At 43.4% G+C, this 21,594-nt stretch overlaps 4 protein-coding genes across 5 annotated transcripts; 2 read left to right on the top strand and 2 right to left on the bottom strand.

Annotated features, from left to right (window-relative positions):
* The first annotated feature begins 305 nt into the window (after positions 1 to 305).
* LOC123162562 (uncharacterized) lies at positions 306 to 873 on the top strand. Its single transcript, XM_044580337.1, has one exon. It carries the CDS (start codon positions 406 to 408, stop codon positions 604 to 606), a length of 201 nt encoding a protein of 66 aa, XP_044436272.1. The 5' UTR covers positions 306 to 405; the 3' UTR covers positions 607 to 873.
* Positions 874 to 4,359: 3,486 nt separating this feature from the next.
* Positions 4,360 to 7,932, bottom strand: LOC123160909 (putative B3 domain-containing protein Os06g0632500). 2 transcript variants are annotated; one of them, XM_044578757.1, is made up of 7 exons: positions 7,797 to 7,932; positions 7,388 to 7,676; positions 6,733 to 6,797; positions 6,369 to 6,518; positions 6,203 to 6,284; positions 5,802 to 5,992; positions 4,360 to 4,935 (listed from the first exon to the last, which is right to left on the bottom strand). In XM_044578757.1, exons 1-7 carry the CDS (start codon positions 7,872 to 7,874, stop codon positions 4,696 to 4,698), a joined length of 1,095 nt encoding a protein of 364 aa, XP_044434692.1. In that variant the 5' UTR covers positions 7,875 to 7,932; the 3' UTR covers positions 4,360 to 4,695. The 2 variants fall into 2 exon arrangements, with proteins under 2 accessions (XP_044434692.1, XP_044434691.1); XM_044578756.1 differs by having other exon boundaries at positions 6,203 to 6,518.
* Positions 7,933 to 9,770: 1,838 nt separating this feature from the next.
* LOC123155608 (uncharacterized) lies at positions 9,771 to 16,235 on the top strand. The gene is made up of 3 exons (XM_044573761.1): positions 9,771 to 10,142; positions 10,290 to 10,464; positions 15,042 to 16,235. Exons 1-3 carry the CDS (start codon positions 9,954 to 9,956, stop codon positions 15,284 to 15,286), a joined length of 609 nt encoding a protein of 202 aa, XP_044429696.1. The 5' UTR covers positions 9,771 to 9,953; the 3' UTR covers positions 15,287 to 16,235.
* A 526-nt stretch (positions 16,236 to 16,761) lies between these two features.
* Positions 16,762 to 20,253, bottom strand: LOC123157060 (uncharacterized). The gene is made up of 3 exons (XM_044575299.1): positions 19,926 to 20,253; positions 18,930 to 19,262; positions 16,762 to 18,862 (listed from the first exon to the last, which is right to left on the bottom strand). Exons 2-3 carry the CDS (start codon positions 19,247 to 19,249, stop codon positions 16,966 to 16,968), a joined length of 2,217 nt encoding a protein of 738 aa, XP_044431234.1. The 5' UTR covers positions 19,250 to 19,262; positions 19,926 to 20,253; the 3' UTR covers positions 16,762 to 16,965.
* Between the last annotated feature and the right edge of the window lie 1,341 nt (positions 20,254 to 21,594).

Below are 21,594 nucleotides of genomic sequence, written 5' to 3'. Positions count from 1 at the left end.
CTGTTCAGACGTCAGGCCTTCAGGTTTCGGAAAACAACAAAGCTGGCTGGATAGCAATCTGGACGAGCCGCGCCTGACGAAAGAATCGATCCTCCTCAGTGTCTAGTTTCACCCTGCACCGTCAGTCTCAAGAATCCTTCAGGTAGCAGGCAACGTTGCGCGCGCGTCGGGTCTCTGCCGTCCGTCGGATCGCGGCGCGGTGCGGTGCGGTTCAGAGGAATCCTGTCCGTCCAGCGGGACTCTCCCTCCCCTATAAATGGGGAAGGGCTGGGCTGGCAGCCCTCTCAACTTAAGCAAGACACCAGCAGCAGCAGGTCGGTCCGGTGTGTTCCAACTTCCAAGAAGCAGCCTAGGTAGCTTAGTTTAGGAGGAAGCCAGCACAGCAGCAGGTGACCGGCTGCAAGAATGGGAGGGAGCATGTCGTGCTTCGGCGGCAGCGGCCGGGACTACGACGAGGCGTACGAGCAGCCGCGGCGGTCGTCGAGGAAGGTGCGGCCGAGCGACGAGGACGGGCTGTGGTACGTCGGGGAGCGGGACGTCGATAGGAAGGCCACGGAGTTCATCGCCAGGTTCCACGCCTCCGCAAGCTACGTCGAGGCTACCTAGGCTCGCTTGATCTTCTGCTGCTTCCGCCGGTGATCTCCGGGTCCGGCTACGTACCTCAGGCGCCCCGAGGTGGCTGGCCAGTCCGCTTGGTTAATCGGCCATTGAGTTGTTATCCTGCTGCTCTCTTTCTCTAGTTCTATTAGTCTTGGTTATTATCTACATTAATCTTTGTGATTAAGAGTGTGTAATTTAAATATGTATGTATTCCATAAATAAGAGCAAGGCTGGAGGGAGGCATGAGCTTATGTACGTGAAAATATGGAGAGATATTGGTCTTTGTTGTTCGAAAAAAGAAATTGGTCTTTCAGGTGCCATATACTTAATTTTCTGATTTGCCATATTTCAAGTCATCTAGAAAATAGTTATTTCAGAGTCGATCAAAGCATATGCCTACAGTTGCACTTGCACATCAGAGTTTGATGAACAACTCCCCAGTTGCGCGTCTCTAAGCTTAAAGTTGCTCATAATACATAAGATGTGCAACCACTTAATAATTGACGGTTAGATGAAGAAAAACAAACTTCCAGGATCATTGACAAAATAACTATTTCTCATTCAAGTAAAAACAGACACTCATACATTGCTATGTACTCTTTCCGTCCCATAATGTAAGAGCGTTTTTGACACCTCGTCGAGGGAGCTACATGTATAAAGTTACTGTGATGGTAGGATAGAGCCAATAGGGTTAGTGGAGAAGCCGTGAAAATACTTGAGCAGGAGCAAGCTACATGCCTAGTGAAAGTTTTACAACCCGCACTCAGATATTTGGATAAAAATCATGTGAATAAGCCCTGAAACTGAGATTAGCAACTTCCTGATTTCCACTTTATTTGTTTGTGTTGTTATGGCACCGCAATTTACTCAAATTTTAAATAATGCATCTAAAATTTAAACAAACCCTCTATTACTATATTGTCCAAGATTTTTTTAACACAATCTGCGACACTACATGTAGATTCTTGATCAAACTTTTGGCAAAAAAAGAAGGTAGAAATGACATAAAACCACAATGTAAACCTTCTCAAAATAGAACTATGCCTGCCATATAGTAGCAAAGCTCTAGAAACTATATAAATTGTGTGTCAATGTTGGTTTAGAAATGTGCAACTAGCTAGGTAGGTTTTGGATGTGTAGCAGCCGAGTTATATACTTCTCTATCTAAAGTTGGACACAACTTTCTCATAACTTTATACTTCATCATGCGTAACATGGTGAATTAGAAATAACAGTTTGGACGAAGAAAAATAACAGATCAAAAGTTCAAAATATTGCTTGGGAAAACTAAGATAAATTTTGAGAACCAACCATTGGTGGAGTGGCTTGTGGGCGGTGTCCACCGAGCCACCAGGTGGCTGGCTAATCCACTCGATTCTTCTTTCATATGTGAAAAAACATTTACTAGATACATCACCCTTGGTTCTATTTTTATTAATATAAGGAAATTGGCCCTCCACAATGGAGTGTCATTTTGTTTCATCGTGTATATGGTATTTTCAGTGCAATGAACATATTATACAGCTATATACCACTCATCATTTTAGATCCAAACACAAAATGAAACATTAAAATAAACATGAGAGGTACGACGATCTTCTCCGACAAAAGCTCCATCATAAACATATCTATCGTGTTAGCTTGTCCCCATTTCATGTATAGTGGTATCTCACTATCTCATAGGGCAGAACCATGTTCCACCCTATTCGTGTAATCATGTTCCGCCTAGCAATGTGCCACATTACATCATTAACCAAGTTGCCAATAGTCACTTCGATGTTTTCGCTCATGATATCTCCTACATGCCGGCGCAAATTGGCAAACCTGATTCCAAATTGTGACCACCCATTGTACGATGTTTGCCCATCAATTTCTTCACTTTTTCATTCGTTTGACTTCTTCTTTCAACTGAAATTCCAAACCACAAGAATTGGCCCGCCATTTTTCGCGCCCGTTCTTCTTTGCGGTGAGAGACATATTAGACAAGGATCATCGAATTTAGTCTCCCAAGAACCTGTGATGCAATCTTTCCCGGCAAAATGATCGATCCAACTTAGAGGGATCACAAGAAATTGTCTCTGAGCTCTCATCCTTCCTTTCCCTTAAACGCCCAAAAATTCCCCCTCTAGCCGTCATCAACTTGAGGGGTATCAAATCCTCCCATGGCAGACGTACCTTTCCCTAGATAAGAACGAGCCAATGATTTGTGACAATTCATTGGACCCTGTGTTGCAAAACAATCAGAAAAAGGTTGTTGCTTTACACCAGTGGTGCCAAATCACCGGCCCCGGGCCGGATCCCTTCGTACCGCTTACATTCCCCGGTGAGATGCAATTAACAGTTAACCTGTGACTTTGACTGTCAATCTACAATTCTACGTGACCGGTGAATCTGAATATTCTCAAGAAATGGTGGAGAGATCGCTCCGGAAAAGCGAGAAATTCCATGGGCATATACCTAGGAACTAGAAGTTTCTTCAACTCTGCCATAGTATGAGACATCTGCAAGATTTTCCTGTGCATGTATGCTGCTTGTCTGCAAAATAATAACCTGTGTATGTGCCTGCAACTATTGGCATGATTTGGTGGTCATGATCAGATCATCAGACAAAACTTTGTGCCAAAAAAAAATCATCATTTGGTGGCACACTACTTATAGAATTCTGAAAAGATGATCACAAGAAGGTGGCAAGGGACACTTCTTTTTCCCATTGTCCGGCTTCCTTCAAATAGCCTCTGCGACGTTCTTTCTGCTTTCTTTTGTTGGAGGAACAAAAAGAGTGGAGAATTATTGTCATGACTTTGGGCAAGCATTGGACGGAGGAGAGCCATCTTTGCACTGTGCTGCGCAGCTGTGGTGCGTGAAGGAGCCATCTGGGAAGGCCATTCTGTACCTTGCAAGTACCAGCTCCTTCCTCTAGGGAAAGCACACCAGGTTCCTGGAAAAATTAACCATTGTAAATGTTATCCTTGTTATTAGGACTAAAAGAGAGCCAGTTTTTAATTAGTTAGTAACCTGGTTGTTCTTCTGATAGTACAGGTACGATGGAATGGACTTTTCACCTAATAAAGGTTTTCCATTTTTCTGTTATGGAATGATTCTGCTGGCACCATGAAGCTAATAAATTATGTTTGTTGATTTCTGTCACAATAGGCACCACCTTGAAACTAATAAATTATGTTTCTTGATTTTTGTCAGCGTAGGCATTATGGAGAGTTCACTGAACCAGACATGAGAACCTAATTCTCGTCTAATTTGGATAGCTCCTAACTGGCACAATCTTTATTGAAACAGTCCCATAAATAGGCCTATCAGCAAATTGACAGGTGCTTGTCTACAGGCAAGATTTGCATTGATCTCTTTGCCCGAGCTGTAACCCGCGGAACTAAAGAAGGTAAGTAAGATTGGTAAGTGTGTCAGAGACTCAGAGTTGTATGTGATCATGCTAACCAGAAAAGGCCTATGATTCCACTCCCTAATGGCAAATTTAGAGGGCAGGGTTCCACTCTGAAGTCACACCTGAGCTTTTGCTTTTAACCAGCTGAAAAAGCTGCCCTGAGAATCGGTTCTGTGCCTACCCAACAAGCTCGTGTAGCATGTGCTTAGCTCTCTTATCTCTTCTGAAGCCTTAAACCTACGGTTCTCATTATCCGTTGGTGTTTTTTTAGAACTTATGAACATTTTTTTTATCACCCACACACGCTGATACATTTCGCAGTCTAATATTTGCATAAACAGACGGTTAGTGCTGCACAGGAAATAGTGATGTTGCATATACCATGTACCGACGATGCGGTCCATAATCTACCAGCATTCAACAAGCAGTGGTGTTTCAGTGACCAAAACATAGGCTAACTTATCCACTGGCGCACGTAATAAGCTAAATACATACACTAATCTACTAGCGTTCAACAAACACGGATGTCACAGTGACCTAAACATAGACTAACTTGTCTACTGAACTGGTACTACCCAATACCAAGCTTTCACACAGCAAATCACTAACCAAGAACTGTCATTGGCAAGTGACGCTGGCATTGGTAGGCAAAATACCGGGACTACGTTTTGCTCGCACTAGTTAGGCATGATCAGACATCAATTGATCACAACATGCCAGACCATTTTCTCAACGACCTTGAAGGTGCAACGATCGCCTTCTTCTACCTCGTTGTCTCGGCAAAACCTTTTCCAGCCTTTCCCAGTTAGTAAGCCGTAGGTGTTGGCGATGTTGAAAGCTACTGGCCAAGATCTTGCGCTCCCCTCCATGGATGTTTTAAGTTGGATTGTACATGCTTCTAGAAGACCAATTGATGAGCAAAAGGTCAATTTCACAGCCTGCATTGATGCCACAATTTGAAGCTCTTATGAGATAAAACGTTCACAACTATTCAACTACTATATAATAAAAGGGTTCTATAAAGGGAATACCGTTTCTGTGAAGTTAATAGTGCACTGTAAACTAAGATTTAATTTTTTAAAACAAGTGTGTAAAGTGGCAGTACCGCAGTAGGTAGATATTTTGCCTTCACACATGGTAGTACCTCGGACCCAAATGTAAGTCATTTTAGCATTATAGTGGTCAAATCATTTCTAAGTTTGAGCATCTATAAAGAGAGAACTACTAGCAACTAAATGATCAAATTAAAACTAGTAAATTATCATGAATTATATTTTTATAACATTAAATTATTTTTATGTAAGGTAACATATTGGCACAGAAATTGATGATCAAAGTGCCATCTTATATCCCGAAAGAGTTACATTCTGGATTAAAAGAAAGTAATTTGTAGACAGACTCAGGTATATAAACAAGTGCAAAACAACAGTAATTCGGTATAAAAACACACATATTTTTGACTTTCAGAGCAGAAGACATGTCTTGCAATGGTCCAAGTCGTTAATTTAAGACTTGACGCAAGATCAGTGTCACCATTTGGTGGAAGACATTATTATACAGGAATTTCATACAGTGCATATTTATTGAAGTTGACAGCACCGTTTATTGTTTGTAATCAAATAGGTCAGAAATTCAAGGTTTAGAAGTTTAATGTGATGAAATACTTAGTACAAACATCTGTATGAATAGTTTCAGATGAGTAAGGAACAATGGAACATCATAGAGCATTGAGATTAATTTTTCGAGATTTATGTCCATACCAGTAAACCGAAATATAAAGAGAGAGAGAAAATGCAGTTCTCACAAAGAAGCTTTTAAGTGAATAGCTGGTGATCTGCTTCGTGAATGAGTGCCTTCCCACAACACCGGCAGGTTTGCTCTGCGACTGGACCTTCTTAGCTTTCATTGCAGGAAACGTTGCAGGAATCGCAGAAACCACTTGTCTCTTGTTGTAGCTTCTCTTGCTGACAGTTGCAGCTACAAGCTGCTTGTCACCTGCACAATAAATTTCACATGACCCCACAAAAAAAAATACATTTCACATAAGACAAGATGCAGGTCACAAATACTAAAATTTATTCAAAGTCATTCGTAATAAGGTAATTCATACAACTGTTTGCAGGAGGTCCACATGAAAATACAGTTCAATTCCGGCAAGAGTTTTATCGAAAAATATCCAGCAAGAAGGTATGTATTTCGCCTTACTTTGTGGGAGCATAGTGCTTGGTCCATCTGCCTCATCAGCTAGGTAAGGGTACTCCTTCATACACCCATTCGGCATTAACACCTGAACCGAAAACGACATGTTAACTTCATACCGGAACAGCAGGATGTTCCCTTCGGAGAGATCATGCGCCGTCAGAAACTCTACCCAAACTTCTCCATACAGCACGTCCGATTGACGTTGATCTAACTCGACTGGCCATAACTTGCCGGTAGGGCCAATGATCAAGGCTTTTTGGCTGCTTGGGCAACTCTCAGCCCCAATCAAGTGCTGCTGCACAAACTCATCAGGGATTGTCTGGAAGAACATTGGGAGCAAAAATGAAGCACATCAGTTTTAAGTTCAGAGCATGTCAAGTTGATACTACATAGTACTACTAGCCTAGGAACTTGATGAACTAGCAGATTTCTGAAGAGAGAAGCAGATTAAACTAGCTAGCTATATTCTTGATATAAATATATTCACTGAATAAAAAAAGAGATAAAACTAGCCAGCTAGCTATCCTGCTCACCATCTTCTCCCAGTCATCTGGTCGAAGCAACTTGATGAACCGAGGCCTGGTCTTGGACGTCACACCTACGTACCAATCACAAATTGTTATAAGGAGATACAAGTTTTTTTTTCAAAAACATTGCTATGGCAGGAGAACTGGATGAGGGATCTAAGAAATATCATCTTGTTAGGTGGGAAAAAGTTTGCTAGCCAAAAGATTTGGGGGGGGGGGGGGGGGGGGGGGGGGGCGCTTGCATGTGACGAATGTTTTGAAAGAACTGATTATGAACAAATATATTAAAGGGGTATTTTATCTCAATGTTGCAAGAAGAATCATGGGCAATCTCATTTTTGGCAGGAATTAATGAAAGTAAAAATAATTAGGAAACACTAAAAATCTGAGGCGGATTTGCCGTGCTCACCAACTTAATTTGCGGGGAACAAAATTTACCATGAAAAAGTTCAATTTGCCATGGTCAAAAATCTGACGTCAGATTTGTAGTGGAGTCCAAGAATTATGAGCTTCCTAGTAGAGCCAGTGTTGTTTTTGTGGGTGTTGCGACGGTGATTTGGAGCGCAAGCTCCTTGATTCGCAAAAAAAAAAAAATGCACTGGAAAATGAGTACAAATGAAATTGCAGCGCTTGTAACGCATCACGTGATGAATGAACCTGCCTGCGGGAGGAGTGCAGAGGCGCGCGACGCAAAAGGCCGGGTCGTACGCGGTCAGGGTGGCCATCCCGCGCCGCTCGCGCCGCAGCACCACGGACCACCCTTCGCCGATGCCGTTCTTCCTGACGATCTCCGGCCAGCCGGCGCCCAGCCAGCACGCCACCTCGCCGTCCGGCCGCGGCCGCATGCACAGCTCCACGCGCCGGGGCTTGCCGAGCAGGTCCACCACGTGCACCTCCTGCACGTCCCCGGCGCCGGCCGCGAGCCGCGCCGCGAACTCCAACGGAACGCACTGCAGTCACAGGAAGAACACACGAAAGCAGCAGAGGGGAGCCGGTCAGGAATTGATTGATGTGACAGAGCGGAGGGGCAATCAATGGCGGTGCGGCGGGGTTTGGCATCAGTCACTAACCAGCTTCTGGAGGCAGCTCGGCGACAGCACCTGCGCGGCGAACTTGTACCGTGGTTGGCGGCGGACGGAGAGCGCCATGCTCTGGCGGTGACGTGCTGACGGTGATATCGCAATGAATGCGCTGCTTGGCTGGTCGCTGCGGTTCAGTTCAGTGCTTGTGCAGACAGTCACGTGGCGTTAGGAAGAGGAGACGGGCGGGTTGGTGCGACGGTTGCCGGTTAGAGTTCCCGAGGAAAGGAAAGGGAACGGTGGGCCACGACAGGCTCTCTTGTTTTTTTTTAAACACAATACAGATGCAAGAGATCACAAATACGCACATACACTTGTTCCTATAAACACACACGCACATCCTATAAGAGACTGAACCGGCATACCATCTTAGATTTATGAACTCACGGTAGGCGCCTCGTCGTCGACGGATGCGTCTCCTCCCACAGAAATCGCATCGCGCGAAAATCGTGAAATAAATCCAGAAATAATGCGAGCATCAAGACTTAAATCCTGGTAGGACGAGGATCCACTGTTCCTCTAACCATCCACCCACAGGTTGGTTCGCGACAGGCTCTCTTGTTTCCCTTGTCTCTCCGGTTACTCGAGTAGCGGGTACTAGGGCTGGACGAAGAGCTCATAGCTCACGAGCTTAATAGCGCTCGATAGTTCGGCTCGTTAAGCTTGTGGCTCGCTTTTTAATGAACAGAGCCGATCACTGATTTTAGTTTGTTAATCTTAATGAGCTTAACGAACGAGCTAACGAGTTTCACAAGTAATTCGTTGAGCTCGCTGGTAACAACACAACACACACACATTTTCAACTTACATGACAAAGTTTTCATAGCACCTCAGCCCATCTAGTCAATCAAATCTACATAGAAAGCAACGAACTAGTGCATTTTCTTTTGCAGTCACCATCTTACTTCTTAAAACCACATATACACACTCATCATGTAAGTCGTAACACATCAGAATCTATTAACGAGCGCTTGCTAGCGCTCACGAGCTTAACGAGCTTCAAATGAGAGGGTGCTTGATACGTTTTAGTCCCATGACTAAAAATAGTGGGACTAAAACTTGCTAGCCTCACTCATGCTTGGATACAAATACTAAATATACTAAAATCCAGTTAATGAGCATTTATTATCCTCCAAACCCTCCAATCCAGAACTCGCATGTGTTAAAGGAGGGGAGTTAAATTAGGAGAGAGAGGACTAATCCACATTTTAGTAAATTAGGAGAGAGAGGACTAATCCACATTTTAGTATGGTTCCCCTGGCTAAAAAATTTTAGTCTCAAGACTAGTTCTAGCCTCTCTTTAGTCAGGGGTGATTGGAACTTTAGCCTCTAAAAGAGACTAGTTTTAGTCAGACTAAAAATAGTCCCTTGGATCCAAGCATGCCCTGAACCAAGTCGAGCAGGTTTTCTGCTTGTTAATCTTAACGAGTTTATCGAGCCGAGCTTTAACGAGCACGAGTTTAACGAGCCTAGCAGCTCGTTAATCCACCCCTAGCGGGTACCAGTCCATTTTTGCCATCTCTGAGGCCTCTTTATAATTCAAAAAGGAATCTTTTTTATAGAAATAAATTTTGGAAGCAAAATGAATTTAAGAAAATTACATGCAAAGTTGATTTGTAAAATAGAAAAGCCCAGGAATAAAATAAATAGTGTGTGCAGGCAATTTGTTGCTCATGTTCAATCAAACAAGGGTTTTTAATTAAAAAATGAAATAAAAATCAAACAATGGTTCACCAACATTTGCAGATTTTGATGTTTTGCTGCAAACTCACGGACAACTCTTGGTGCCTACCAAAAATGTTACTCCCTCCGTCCCAAAAAACATGTCGCAGCGCCGTTTTTACAATTTAGCCCTCGTTGTTTTTCCGACAAAACCCGCGGTCCTCTCTTTCCTTCCTCACTCTTCTCCGACGCCGGCCGATTTGGTCGCGCCCGCCCCTGCCCACAGCCTCTCCGCCCGCCCCCGCCCACGGCTCCCCCTCCCACCGCCCCACGCCGCTCCCCCCTCCCCGGCACCCCACGCCTCCGCCTCGTTTCCCTCCCCTCCGCCCGCCGCATCGTTCCCCTCTGCTACCACCCTTCAAGGTTCAATTTTTGGAGACCACTGTCCGCATTTGTCCATCGGCGACCACGAAGCTCGCCCCCTCCATGGACGCAGCACTAGAAAGCATGGGTGCCCCTTCTCCACTCCACGGACGACTACGCGCTCAAGGTGGAGGAGCTCACCGTGTTCAAAAAGGTGGAGGAGCTCACTGTCAAACTCGCCGGAGTGGCGCTCGCCGTCGGCCCCGCGCATCCGGGCCCGGCGCCGCCGCCGCCAAAGACCACCTCTTCAAGGTATCAGACGCACCCACCATTCTTGCCATTTCAATTTCAGAGAGACCATATGCAGGGCATCAGATGCATATCTAATTTCGAATTTCTGCTCTATTTGTCAAACCACTTTCAGCTGTGTTTACTTTCAGCTCTGTTTGTCTCTCGCAGGGGTCGCAGGACCACCCGGGCCTGGTCACCATCGCCATGGAGGATATCTTGCAGTTCGCGGCGTCCATTGGTGGTGGAGGACACCCACGTCTTCGATCTGTTGGAGCCCAAGGAGCAGGAGGTCCTGGTGCTGGAGGATGCACATGGCAAGACCAATCTCAAGGGCCTCTCCAAGGTTTACTCTGCTCTAACAAATCAGCCTCCTTTCAAATTACACAGAGGATTGCAGAAAAGTTATGTTTGTTGTGTGTATCACAAATTCAGTTTTAGTTCCAGTGAAGTTTCTTGTCCTTTATGATTATTCTTATCAAAAACAAATTCAACTAGCCAGATTGCAACTAACCAGCCTCTAGAGCATGTAGTTTCCCAATAATCTTATTTGGCATTTCTGTGGATCTGTTAATAAGCAGGCACCGAAATTTTGTAAGTTTAACAATACTGGATGGTAATGTGACTGGTGCCTAGAACCATATACCTCTAGAGCATGTACTCCTATTTATTCTGATAGGCATTTTGTACTCCAAAGGTGAGGCCATGATCTGTGGTGTCTACTGGAGGCGTTTCAGTCAAAAACTTGCTTAAGCAAGAGCAGATTTACGAGCAAAAAACTCACTCCATATGTCTACTGTCTAGCACTTTGTGCATGAAATCTGCAACTTATTTATTCTCATGAACTTACTAAAATGGTTTTCCAAACAAATTTGCAGTGAAAGCCTTGGTGAGTAAAAGCCTTGGTGAGTAGTGGATCCTGCCAAATCAGAAGGATTTACCAACAAATTTCAGTACCATCACCAATCCATGATGAAATTGTAGTTTCACTTCATTGTACATAACCTTTATGCATTTTTGAAATACTCCATGGCAGTATCTAGTAACACTGTCAGTTACTGAATCTATATCTATAGTACTCCATGGCAAAGATTAGTGCATTTCTAAAATGGCAAAGATTATGGCACAAAGATTAGTTACATCACATCAAAATCTCAAATTCTTGCTCAAAATCTCAAATCTAAATTTGACGGAGTATTCGACAGCAGTCTCTGATTGCTGAAAGCATCTGTTGCAGATATTGTTTGGCAGGTGATATTGCTTACTGCAGCTAGAGTAGAAGAAGGAATAGGAGTAGCTGTAAATCAAAAAAAATGTGTGTCCATATTTAGGAGCAGTAACTTTGTTAGGAAGAAAGCTAGCTCTAAACAGAGTTACTCCATTTGATATGTGATATTTTTATCCTAGAGTAGATTGTTAGGAGATGTTGTTTTTATCTCTGAACTTGTATGATATTGTGAACCCCAAAAAATGCATCATCAGACAGGTGCAGGTTGATGCCCCTCCATTTGTCACATCACAGACTAGACTAGGTGATCATTTTCTTTTTAAATGCTAGGAAAAGGGGAGGTGTTCACCATATTATAGAGAGCAGAAAGATTGATGGCTAGGGAAACCCAAGAAGTAAAGGGAACAGCACTGAAAGCAAATAGACCATGCAAATAACCAAAATTAATTCTAGTTAATTCAAATACATCCAAATAATACAAATTAATTTAAATAATCCAAATTAATTCAAATAAATCCAAATAATTCAATTAATCCAAATAACCCAAATTAATTCAAATAATTAAGCCAAATAACCCAGATAATTCCAATAAATTCCAACAAGGAGTTGATATACAAGGATTAGACAAGGCATACACAAGGACATGACATAAGGGCATCTTTGTCCCCTCTTGACACAAGATTACACAAGACATACACAAGGAGCACCTAACTACATGACATAAGGGCCTCTTTGCCCCCTCTTGACTACATTCTTTCTCTGGCCACTTCTTCCCTTCCCTTCCCTTTACTTTTCTTTTTTTTCCCTTCTTTAGACAATTCTTTCCTTTCATTTTCTTTTCCTATTGCAATTTCCATTTCTTCTATAATGGCCCTAGTATCAACAACTACCCGACTATCGCAATATACACTGATGATTTCCCTGCCAGCATTCTGAATGCGATCCTTGTGCAAGTGGGGCAACTTATATTGATTTCCTCCTTTGTCTTTCATAACTTCAAACATAATTGCTTCTAATGTGATAAAGCTTCTGTGCAACTTGTCGGGATCGTAGTTCTCGAATTCCTCTTCCACACCCTGTACCAGTTCCTGGATGTTTGTAGGTGACCTGCAGTCGGTTAGAGACTGGAGAGAGGTATGGAAGCAGAGGTCCAAACAATTTAACTCAGGGCTATTTGGGGGCTGTTGTAGCAATCGGATGTCATGATCAGTTTGTTCCACAGCTTCTCGAAAAGCTACATCATTGGGAAGGACATGGTGCTTTGCATTATCCTGTTGGATGAATATTGTTGCTCCCTCGTCATCGTCAGGCCACTTATCCTGAATTGCCGGGATAACCTTATTGATTAGATAATCTCTGCACACAGGCCTAGTTACTTTCACTGATGTCAACACTTTTGTTCCCTTTGTTCTGTTATGACTTGTCCGCTTCGCCTTAGTCTCTTCAACGAATGCCCAAATGCCAATCTTCCCGTCGAATGTTAGCTCCCCATCATTGTTATATTGAGGCCTGGCAAAAGCTGTTAGGAACATCACCTTCCCAATGATGTGAGTGTTTGACACGGTGCGCTTCGGCTTAGGTTCTCCTGGAAGTACATAGTAACTATTCTTCACTCTCGTCATGTCAAACCACTTCTCATCGATGTGAGCCATATTCGTCATTGGTTTAAACATAGCCCGAGAAGTTGAGATTGAATTGTCATCGACCATGGACATACAAAATTTCAATCTCGCAAGCTTGTTCTCTAGCTTGAGGTGAGGCTTCACGGTGCTTGTGATGCGGTTGAGCTCATTCAACTGGAACCTCTTATGTAGGGTCGATCGGGCCACACCTAGAGACCGTGCCAGAGATCGAATTGTCCTTCTTTTATTTAGTGGGATTGTTGAGGTCCTCTCTAGATCCAGCTCCTTTCTCTTTCGGCCAGACCTTCCTGGCTTCTTGCTTGAGACATCTACTTCTTTGCCATCGGCAATTTGCTTTTTGGCTTCTTCCCAGATTCTTTCAACAGATCGTACACTTATGTCCAACAGGTTTGAGACTAGCAGCTTGTCATCTGGTTGAACAGACCCATCTCTGAGCTCGATTACCAGCAAGGCAAAGTAAACACCATGCCTCTCCTTATCTGACAATTCTCTTCTTTTCTCTTGAAGTATCCAATTCATAACTTCATCCTCTTCCTCTTGAGCTTCATTCTCTTGAGCTTCATCTTCTTGAGGCATCCAATTCATAGCTTCATCGTCTTCCTCTTGAGGCATCAAGTTCAAATCCATATCTCCATTCTCTGCCACTTGAGGTTCCTCCTCTCCAGGGACCCAATTCAAATTAATGCCTTCATCGTCTTCCTCTTGAGGCATCAAGTTCAAATCCATATCTCCATTCTCTGCCACTTGAGGTTCCTCCTCTCCAGGGACCCAATTCAAATTAATGTCTTCATCGTCTTCCTCTTGAAGCATCAAGTTCAAATCCATATTTATGTGTTCCTACCATCAATGACAAAAGATGAGCACACCATGGTACCATAACAAGAATACACACACACAAAGTGGTAGGAGGAGTACTAATGTCAACACTTCTGCACTAGTTCTGCTAGATATGGTCATGAGTAGATAGCTACAGTTTTCACACTGCATTTTAACTGAATTTTCAATAATGACAAGATGCCAGTTTTAACTCAATCAACAACATTTTAACTGAATTAACAGAATTATTGGACTTTAAATGACAGGACTGACAGAGTTCCTAGGACCTCTATATATGAGCATGGGAGCTTAGATAAGAAATTGATTGAGTGCAAAACAGAGTGTTGCAAATCACTCCTGATTTGATGTGGTGTGATGTAGCATAGCATAGCAGTAGAGTAGAGAAGAGAAGCATCTAAGGCAATAGTCCTGCTAATTGCTGTCAAGATAGCATGACTAGTTGCTCTTGGTGCATTTACTAATATCTTCTGAACATTTGGTACCCCTGAACATATGAGCATTATGCATTTTTAGTACCCCTGAAAATATGTAGTGTCAAAGTATGTAGTGCTATTTTGATCAAGTTACAGAACAAATAATTTTGTTCTCATTATGAACTGAAACTTGTGCATTCTGTCTATTTCTTCAGAAATTAATTCACTCCCTTTCTCTGTGTGATGAAAATTTGATCAAAGACCCACTTACGAGTAGTTTGTCATTTTAAACACAAGTTTAAATTTGATCAAAGACCCACTTACTGTAGTAAGCTTCACTGAATTTACAGGACTACTTCATTTGAACTATAGCTTCACTTAAAAGTTCACTGTAATTCAAATGAAACTGTTGACTGTTAACTGAATCAGTGTTAACTGAATTGCTGCTGCCATACTCCTCTGTTTAGTGTTACTAAATCAGTGTTAACACTAAATAAGTGACACTATTTAGTGAATTACTCCCATTGTTCATTTAGTGATTCAGTACTAATGACAGATAAACGAGGAAGAAGCAAGCATGTTCTGCTCTTCTACTGTTGGAGTAACTAGTAGACCAACAAAACTGAAACTAAGTTGTGGTCCATGTTCATTTTCAGTCAGATTTGTATCCACTGGGCACCATAAGCAGAAGTATTTTTCTGCTCCATCACACACAGTTTTACATCACCAGCATAAGCAGAATTATTTTTCTCCAATTGAAGTTTTACATCACCATCACACAGTTTTACTGTACCTTCTTCAGGGTGCAGAGTAGAGCAACAGCAGCACGGGCAGGGTCAAGGAGCAGTAGCACGGGCAACTCAGTGGAGCAGCAGCAGCACGGGCAGGGTCAGTGGAGCAGCAGCAGTACGGGCAGGGTCAGCGGAGCAGCAGCAGCACGGGCAGAAACCACCGGCGACAGGGGAGAAGCAGCCGCACGGGTGCGTGGGCAGGGGAGAAGGAGCAGCACGGGTGCGCGGGCGTGGGAGATCGACGAGGTCGCGCTAGAGATTGAGGATCACGTGCGCGAGCTCCTGGTCCACCGGATCGTGGAGGCAGGCTCCGGCGACGCCGGTAGGGGATCACGGCGGCGCACGCGCCGGAGCTCGAGGAGGACGCGCGGGAGCACGAGGAGGACGTGCGCGGGCTTGAGGAGGATGCGGGGGAGCTCGAGGAGGAACCCGCACGACCTCTAGGAAGACGTAGTGGGAGATTCCGGCGACGCCTGCAGGTAATCGCAGCGGGAGGGTACCGCGGCGGCGCAGGTCTAGGCTGCAGCGGTGGAGGAGGTTACTGTCGATGGCGGCGAGAGCATGTACTTGGCGACGGCGGAGGAGCTCAGCTGGGCTCGCCAGCCCCTGGCAAATCACGCAGCTGGGCGGCCCCGGCCCCTGGCGACGCGCAGGCGACGGACGGAGGAAGAAGACGGGGCGAAGGGACTTGTTTGAAACGCTTTTGAAACCACGAGGTTTTTTTTTGCAAAATTACCAGTGAACTACGCCCACGGCATGTTTTTCGGGACGGGGAGTACATTCATGTTGCGGGATTTTTCGTAATGCCCGCAAGAATTGGCCTCTATGATGCCAGCAAGTGATGTTTTTTTTTTACAATTTTATTGCATACAAAGTTACAAGTAGAGTGGATTTAAATACATCACACGATACAACTACACAAGAGAGAAGTACTGCTCCCCTTTGACTGTGATGCCCCGAATCCAGGTTATAGCGCTTTTTGTGCACACAAAAACCCAACAGGCAAACTTATGGTGAGGTGTTTTGCGAAAACCCATGCAGCATGAGATGAGCTAAGTCTACAGAATTATCAAAAGGGCCAACATCATTGCAGCAACATCATGACAAACGATGACCAAAATCTCTGACAGAAGGATCGCCGTCAGTTCAGAGGCTGCAATGAAGGCTCTTCTGCTTACAAGCAGTGAAGCATTATCCCCAGAGTTTCAGTCCAAGTACATCTCATCCAGCAGCTAAATTACATAAAGATAGCAAACAGACTAGCCATGTCTCGTGGTAAATATGGCCCATGTGCACAAGAAACAAGAAATATGCTTCAGGCATAATGACAAGTAAAATGCGCGAGCATTATGAACTGCAATTCAAATGCTCTGAAAACACAACCTGAGGTTATGAATTACGGCGCATTTCTTGCCTTGTTTGAAATGGTAAGACAGACGCACCGCGGGAGCAAGGTAAATACAACAACAATAGACTGGGAATCGGAGCATGGCAGAATTTCCCCTGTTTCTCTAATGGTGCACATTACAATGTTTAATTTACCAAACAAATGTCGCTAGCCTAAGCACAAGAAACAAGAAATATGCTTCAGGCATAATGACAAGTAAAATGCGCGAGCATTATGAACTGCAATTCAAATGCTCTGAAAACACAACCTGAGGTTATGAATTACGGCGCATTTCTTGCCTTGTTTGAAATGGTAAGACAGACGCACCGCGGGAGCAAGGTAAATACAACAACAATAGACTGGGAATCGGAGCATGGCAGAATTTCCCCTGTTTCTCTAATGGTGCACATTACAATGTTTAATTTACCAAACAAATGTCGCTAGCCTAAGCAAAACAGTGAATAATACAGAGCAACTTGGAGCTAGAATCAACTACTATGCCGCAGGTTCCCAAAGAAAGAAATAGCAGCATTTGCTTACAGGGAACATCAAGAGCAACTCTCCACCCTACTGTGTACATCGGAGAGCTCAGCTGGTGGCAAGGCGGGCAAGGCTTCGCCACTGATAGGAATTTTGCAAGTTGCTTTGTTGTGACCATAACCTTTACATCTGCTGCAGCGCACTGCCCTTTTAATTGTGATGCGCGGATCAGCTGGTTTCTCTTTCGGCCTGCCAACCCGTCGACGAGTTTGAATTGGGAATGGTAATGTCGCTGGACTCTGAGAATTGTCCGTTAAGGTAACATCAGGTATCGGATTTATGGACATTGAATAGGTCGAGCGGTACCGTTTCGTCGTGAAATACTCCACACAGAAGTCATATGCATACCTCCCAGTGCGCTCAAATACTGCAATTGCATGCATGCATGGCAACCCAGAAATATTCCACTTTCGACAGGTGCAGTCACACGTCTCAATGTTGACAACATTAACTGAGTCATCGCATACCTTGAATAAATTACCATCCCCATCACTTTCTGTGGGCATAACATTGAGTGAGTGAGCTTTGCTAACTTCTTCCTGCAATTTCTGGTTAGCTGCAGGCGTTAATCCGTCAGGCCATTCATTACAAGACTCTCGGCGTGTGTACATCATCTCCATGAGCTTGCATCTTATTGTGTCAACCAACTGCACAACTGGAAGCTCATATCTTGTGGGGATCCAGTCAACAACAGTGTCTGAAATATTACATGAATACTGACCATACCGCCACCCCATGAAAAGGGCGTCTGACCACCGCTCAGGTTTGATCTCCAAAAGCCATTCAGCAAGCTTATCAGATTCACTTTTAATTTGCTCCATATACTGATTGAACTCATCAACTGTGCATGAAAATATGGCCCTCTTAAGAAGCTCAACCATAGCATCTCTTACTTCTTCAGTCCATGCATCATCCAATTGCCTCTTAAATGCTTCAATAAGAAAGTCCATGCAATATCCATGATGACTGTCAGGGAACACCAATGGTACTTCATCCCATAATCCATTTTCTCCATTAGATATGAATGTTATGTCATGAGATGCCGACAGTGAATATTTTAGTTGCTCAAGAAACCAATGCCAATTTTCACGGCTCTCCTTGTCCACTACAGTGAATGCAACTGGGAACACATCGCCTTCCCCATCAACTGAAGTAGCAGTCAGTAACTTCCATTGCTTATTCGGTTTTGCAGATACTGCATCAAGGAAAAGGAGTGGTCTGCACCCATGCTCAAAACCATAAAGCGATGCATGGAAGGCAACAAAGAAACAGAATTTTGAATCTTCCATAGTCACTACTGTTGCCACACTTCCAGGGTTTGTTTCCTTAATCCTTTCACAAAACAATGGTAGCTGGATGCATGCCTCATCATGTGCGCTATAAAGTTCTCTCTGAGCAATTGATCTTCCACGCCAAGCCTGCGAGTAATTTAGGCACAGTCCATACTCCTGTTGGAGATCATTTGCAATGTCTCTTGGCCTGTAGTGTGGGCTATCACGTAACTTTTCCTTTATAACACTAGCAACCCATCGCTGTGACGCCAAACGATGACTTTTCACAGTTTCAGATTCACAGGTGTGTGTTTCAGACATTTTCTTGATCATGAAATCTATGTTGGCAGAAGACTTGGAAGCATGTATCCGCCATGGGCAATCTTCACCAGTACATTCCGCAGTAACACGAGTTGAGTCATTCTTGATAAATCTGTAATGGAACTTATGTGCAATGGCATACTTATGCAAGGCATCCCGGAAATCCTTAGGGCTTTCAAATACTTGGCCGACTCCAGTGATCACATCCTTCCACTCTGCGCACACCTTCTGTCTCTTAGACCCATCCGGAGTTGTTGGGACAACAGCAATTGCATTTGTAGGAGTGGCCGAGTCAGCAACAACGCTCTTTGCACTGTAAATATTTCATTTGTCATTTTGGCAATGCAAGTGGGAAAAACAATTGATGCTCAGAAAGGTACCTGTTGTCGACCTTCTGTATGACATAAACGTATGTCGTCTCTGACTCTGCATGAAATTCAACCATGCGACGTAGGTCCTTGTCATTGGAAATAGAAATCAAGGTTCTATTATTCTTTGGGAGGAAATACTTGAACAAGAACTGGTCGACTTTGAGATTATTAAGCGTTGAAGATATCTCATGCTTAAATGCACTGAAAGTCCAGTCACTTTTGATAAGCATTGCATGTGCCTCTCCACCAGAATAGGACATAAGCCCATCAGCATCTGTGGTGAATTCACCACCTATCTGAAGAACAGCCACAATTTGTCCCGTCCCCATGAGCGGCTGTTTCCTAACAAGATGAGATGAACACAAAAATCAGGCTACTGTAAGAAGTAGAACAGAGCTTTAGCCAGCAAGGGAACTTTGAGTAGTTGCCCAGTTGGTTGTTTGAGCATTTCCTATAATAAGGAAATTTTCCAACAAAACAACTTACCTTGAAGCTTTCAAAACTTAGGCCATTGCATTTTCTACACGAAATTTCATGCAAGGAATATCACGAGGGTGTAAATGGTAACTCAATCAATTAGAATTAGGTAAGGGTGATTCTCTGTTCTTTTCCCTTTTGCGAAAGACAGAAAAGGCGGCTTAACTGATCTGACGTGTTAAAGTATGACCAAATTGATGGGTGGTCTGGGAGCAAGGGCTGTACACATAAGGTTTAAGCACACTAGTTCAGTTTTTCACTCCTGGCTCCATAAAGCATGAGCATGTGCAAGTACAGGGGCAGGGCATGATATATTTGAATTGAGAGCAGAGCAAATCGCAGAGTTCTCGGCAGATCACTAAGTCATGGCTGAACTAGGGATGCTAACAAGTGGTAAAAACGACAGTGTTTTATGCTTTTTGCTTTCAGTGCTCGCTTGATTTCACCTGATTTTTGCATTAGTCGTGGCAATTGCAAGCATATACAGTACCAATAAAAGAAACTGGTAACCAATCCAGGCGTAATTACCGGGAAACGGCTTGCGGTGGTGGGGCTCCGGCAGGCGTGGGAGCGAGGGTGGCGGTCCGGCGGGTTTTCGGTAGCGGAGGCCGCGGCGGCCGGCGGACCCCAACCTCAGGAAAGTACGGCGGAGTCCCGGCGAGGGCCGACTTGCGAGGTGGGTGGCGGGCGGTGGCCACGGGCACAACTCCCCGAGAGTCGAGAGATGAGGCGGTGTGTGTCTTGTCCGCGGCACTGGATCTAGGGTTTCCGCGCTTGGCCCTACGTGTCAGGCACACGGCGCGGGTACATACGGTTAACGCAATGTACCACGTGCCACGTGATGCGGTTTGGCCGGGCTTTTGGATACCGGAACGGGAAGCAATTTGCTGCCCGGCCACCCTGCTCACCATATTGGCCCAAGAACAACTGCGCCGTTGTCGTGCGATGAGGACTCGGCCCACTGGGCGACCACGCGTGACCCAGCAGGAAAGTATTACGGCCCTCGGACGGACTGCTGATCCATTGATTCCTTGAATCCTATCATTCCTACGTGGCTTACTGCACGCGGCGACTATATCTCACATTAAATGAGATGGTAGAAAGGGAATTTCCTATTGGACTCTTGTTGCGTCAAACAGTCGACCAAACGCACAGAGCCAACGATCGAGCGCTACCCTTGGGCCGGCCCATTTAACGTGTTTCAGTGTTTTCGGTTTTGGGAACCTTCTAGAGTTTCCCAGCAGTTTTCTAGATGGTTCCCTAAACCGGTTTTTTTTCTTTTCTGTTTATTTTTCTAATTTCTTCTTTCTTTTTTTTTGTTTTAGTTTTCTTGTTATTTTTTCAACGTTATTTTATCTTTTTAAACTAAGTACATATTCAGATTTGTTCTTAATTTTCGAAAAATGTTCTTGCTTTTAAAAAATGTTCTTTTTGAATTTTCGAATTTTCGAATGTTTTTTTGAATATTTTCATATTCAGAACATTTTCTTTTCTTTTCTTTTCTTTTTTGTTTTCTTTCTGTTTTCCTTTTCAAGTTAATTTCTCTTTTCAACACATTTTCTTTCTTTAGTTTTTATTTTCATATGTGTTCTTATCTTCTTTTAAAAAAAATATGTTCACAAATTCAAAATATGTTCCCATTTTATAAAATTTGTTCACAAATTCAAAAAATGTTTCTGCTTTCAAATTTTTGTTTCGTATTTTTAGAAAATGTTCCTGTTTTTTCAAAATTTGATTGAATTATTTTTGTTCATTATTTGTTAAATTTGAAAGTAATGGCATGGATTTCAAAAAATGCCTATTGTTAAAAATTGTTCACAAATTTTAAAAAATGTTCTTCTTTTTCAAATTTTTGTTCATGTATTAAAAAATGTTCACATTTCAAATTTGTTTGGGATTTTCAAAATTGTTCTCCATTTTACAATTTGTTTGTTATTTTAAAAATTGTTCTCCGTTTCAAAATTTGTTTGGATTTTTAGAAAAGCACGAATGATTTGTTTGGATTTTTCAAAATTAATCTCTATTTTAAATTTTGTTCTCAAGATTCAAAAAATGTTCGTGCTTTTGCAAAACTGTTCTTGCTTCCAAATTTGATCGGGAATTTTGAAAATTGTTCTTTGTTTCAAAATTTGTTCTCAAGATTCAAAAAATGTTCGTTTCAAATTTTTTCTGTTTGCTTTTTCTTTGTTCTTTTTCC

This window comes from Triticum aestivum, chromosome 7B (genome assembly GCF_018294505.1).
Source record: "Triticum aestivum cultivar Chinese Spring chromosome 7B, IWGSC CS RefSeq v2.1, whole genome shotgun sequence".
Taxonomy (NCBI): domain Eukaryota; kingdom Viridiplantae; phylum Streptophyta; class Magnoliopsida; order Poales; family Poaceae; genus Triticum; species Triticum aestivum.
Note: the sequence above shows the minus strand (reverse complement) of the source record. Positions and strands in the feature narration are given on the sequence as shown.

Coding starts and splice junctions, on each gene's coding strand:
- LOC123160909 (XM_044578756.1), bottom strand. CDS start 7,874: ATGGCGCTCTCCGTCCGCCGCCAACCACGGTACAAGTTCGCCGCGCAG. Junction 7,677..7,796: donor CGAGCTGCCTCCAGAAGCTG/GTTAGTGACTGA, acceptor CTGTGACTGCAG/TGCGTTCCGTTGGAGTTCGC. Junction 6,798..7,387: donor CCTCTGCACTCCTCCCGCAG/GCAGGTTCATTC, acceptor ATTGGTACGTAG/GTGTGACGTCCAAGACCAGG.
- LOC123157060 (XM_044575299.1), bottom strand. CDS start 19,249: ATGGGGACGGGACAAATTGTGGCTGTTCTTCAGATAGGTGGTGAATTC. Junction 18,863..18,929: donor ATACAGAAGGTCGACAACAG/GTACCTTTCTGA, acceptor AAATATTTACAG/TGCAAAGAGCGTTGTTGCTG.
- LOC123155608 (XM_044573761.1), top strand. CDS start 9,954: ATGGACGCAGCACTAGAAAGCATGGGTGCCCCTTCTCCACTCCACGGA. Junction 10,143..10,289: donor CCAAAGACCACCTCTTCAAG/GTATCAGACGCA, acceptor TGTCTCTCGCAG/GGGTCGCAGGACCACCCGGG. Junction 10,465..15,041: donor ATCTCAAGGGCCTCTCCAAG/GTTTACTCTGCT, acceptor TACCTTCTTCAG/GGTGCAGAGTAGAGCAACAG.
- LOC123162562 (XM_044580337.1), top strand. CDS start 406: ATGGGAGGGAGCATGTCGTGCTTCGGCGGCAGCGGCCGGGACTACGAC.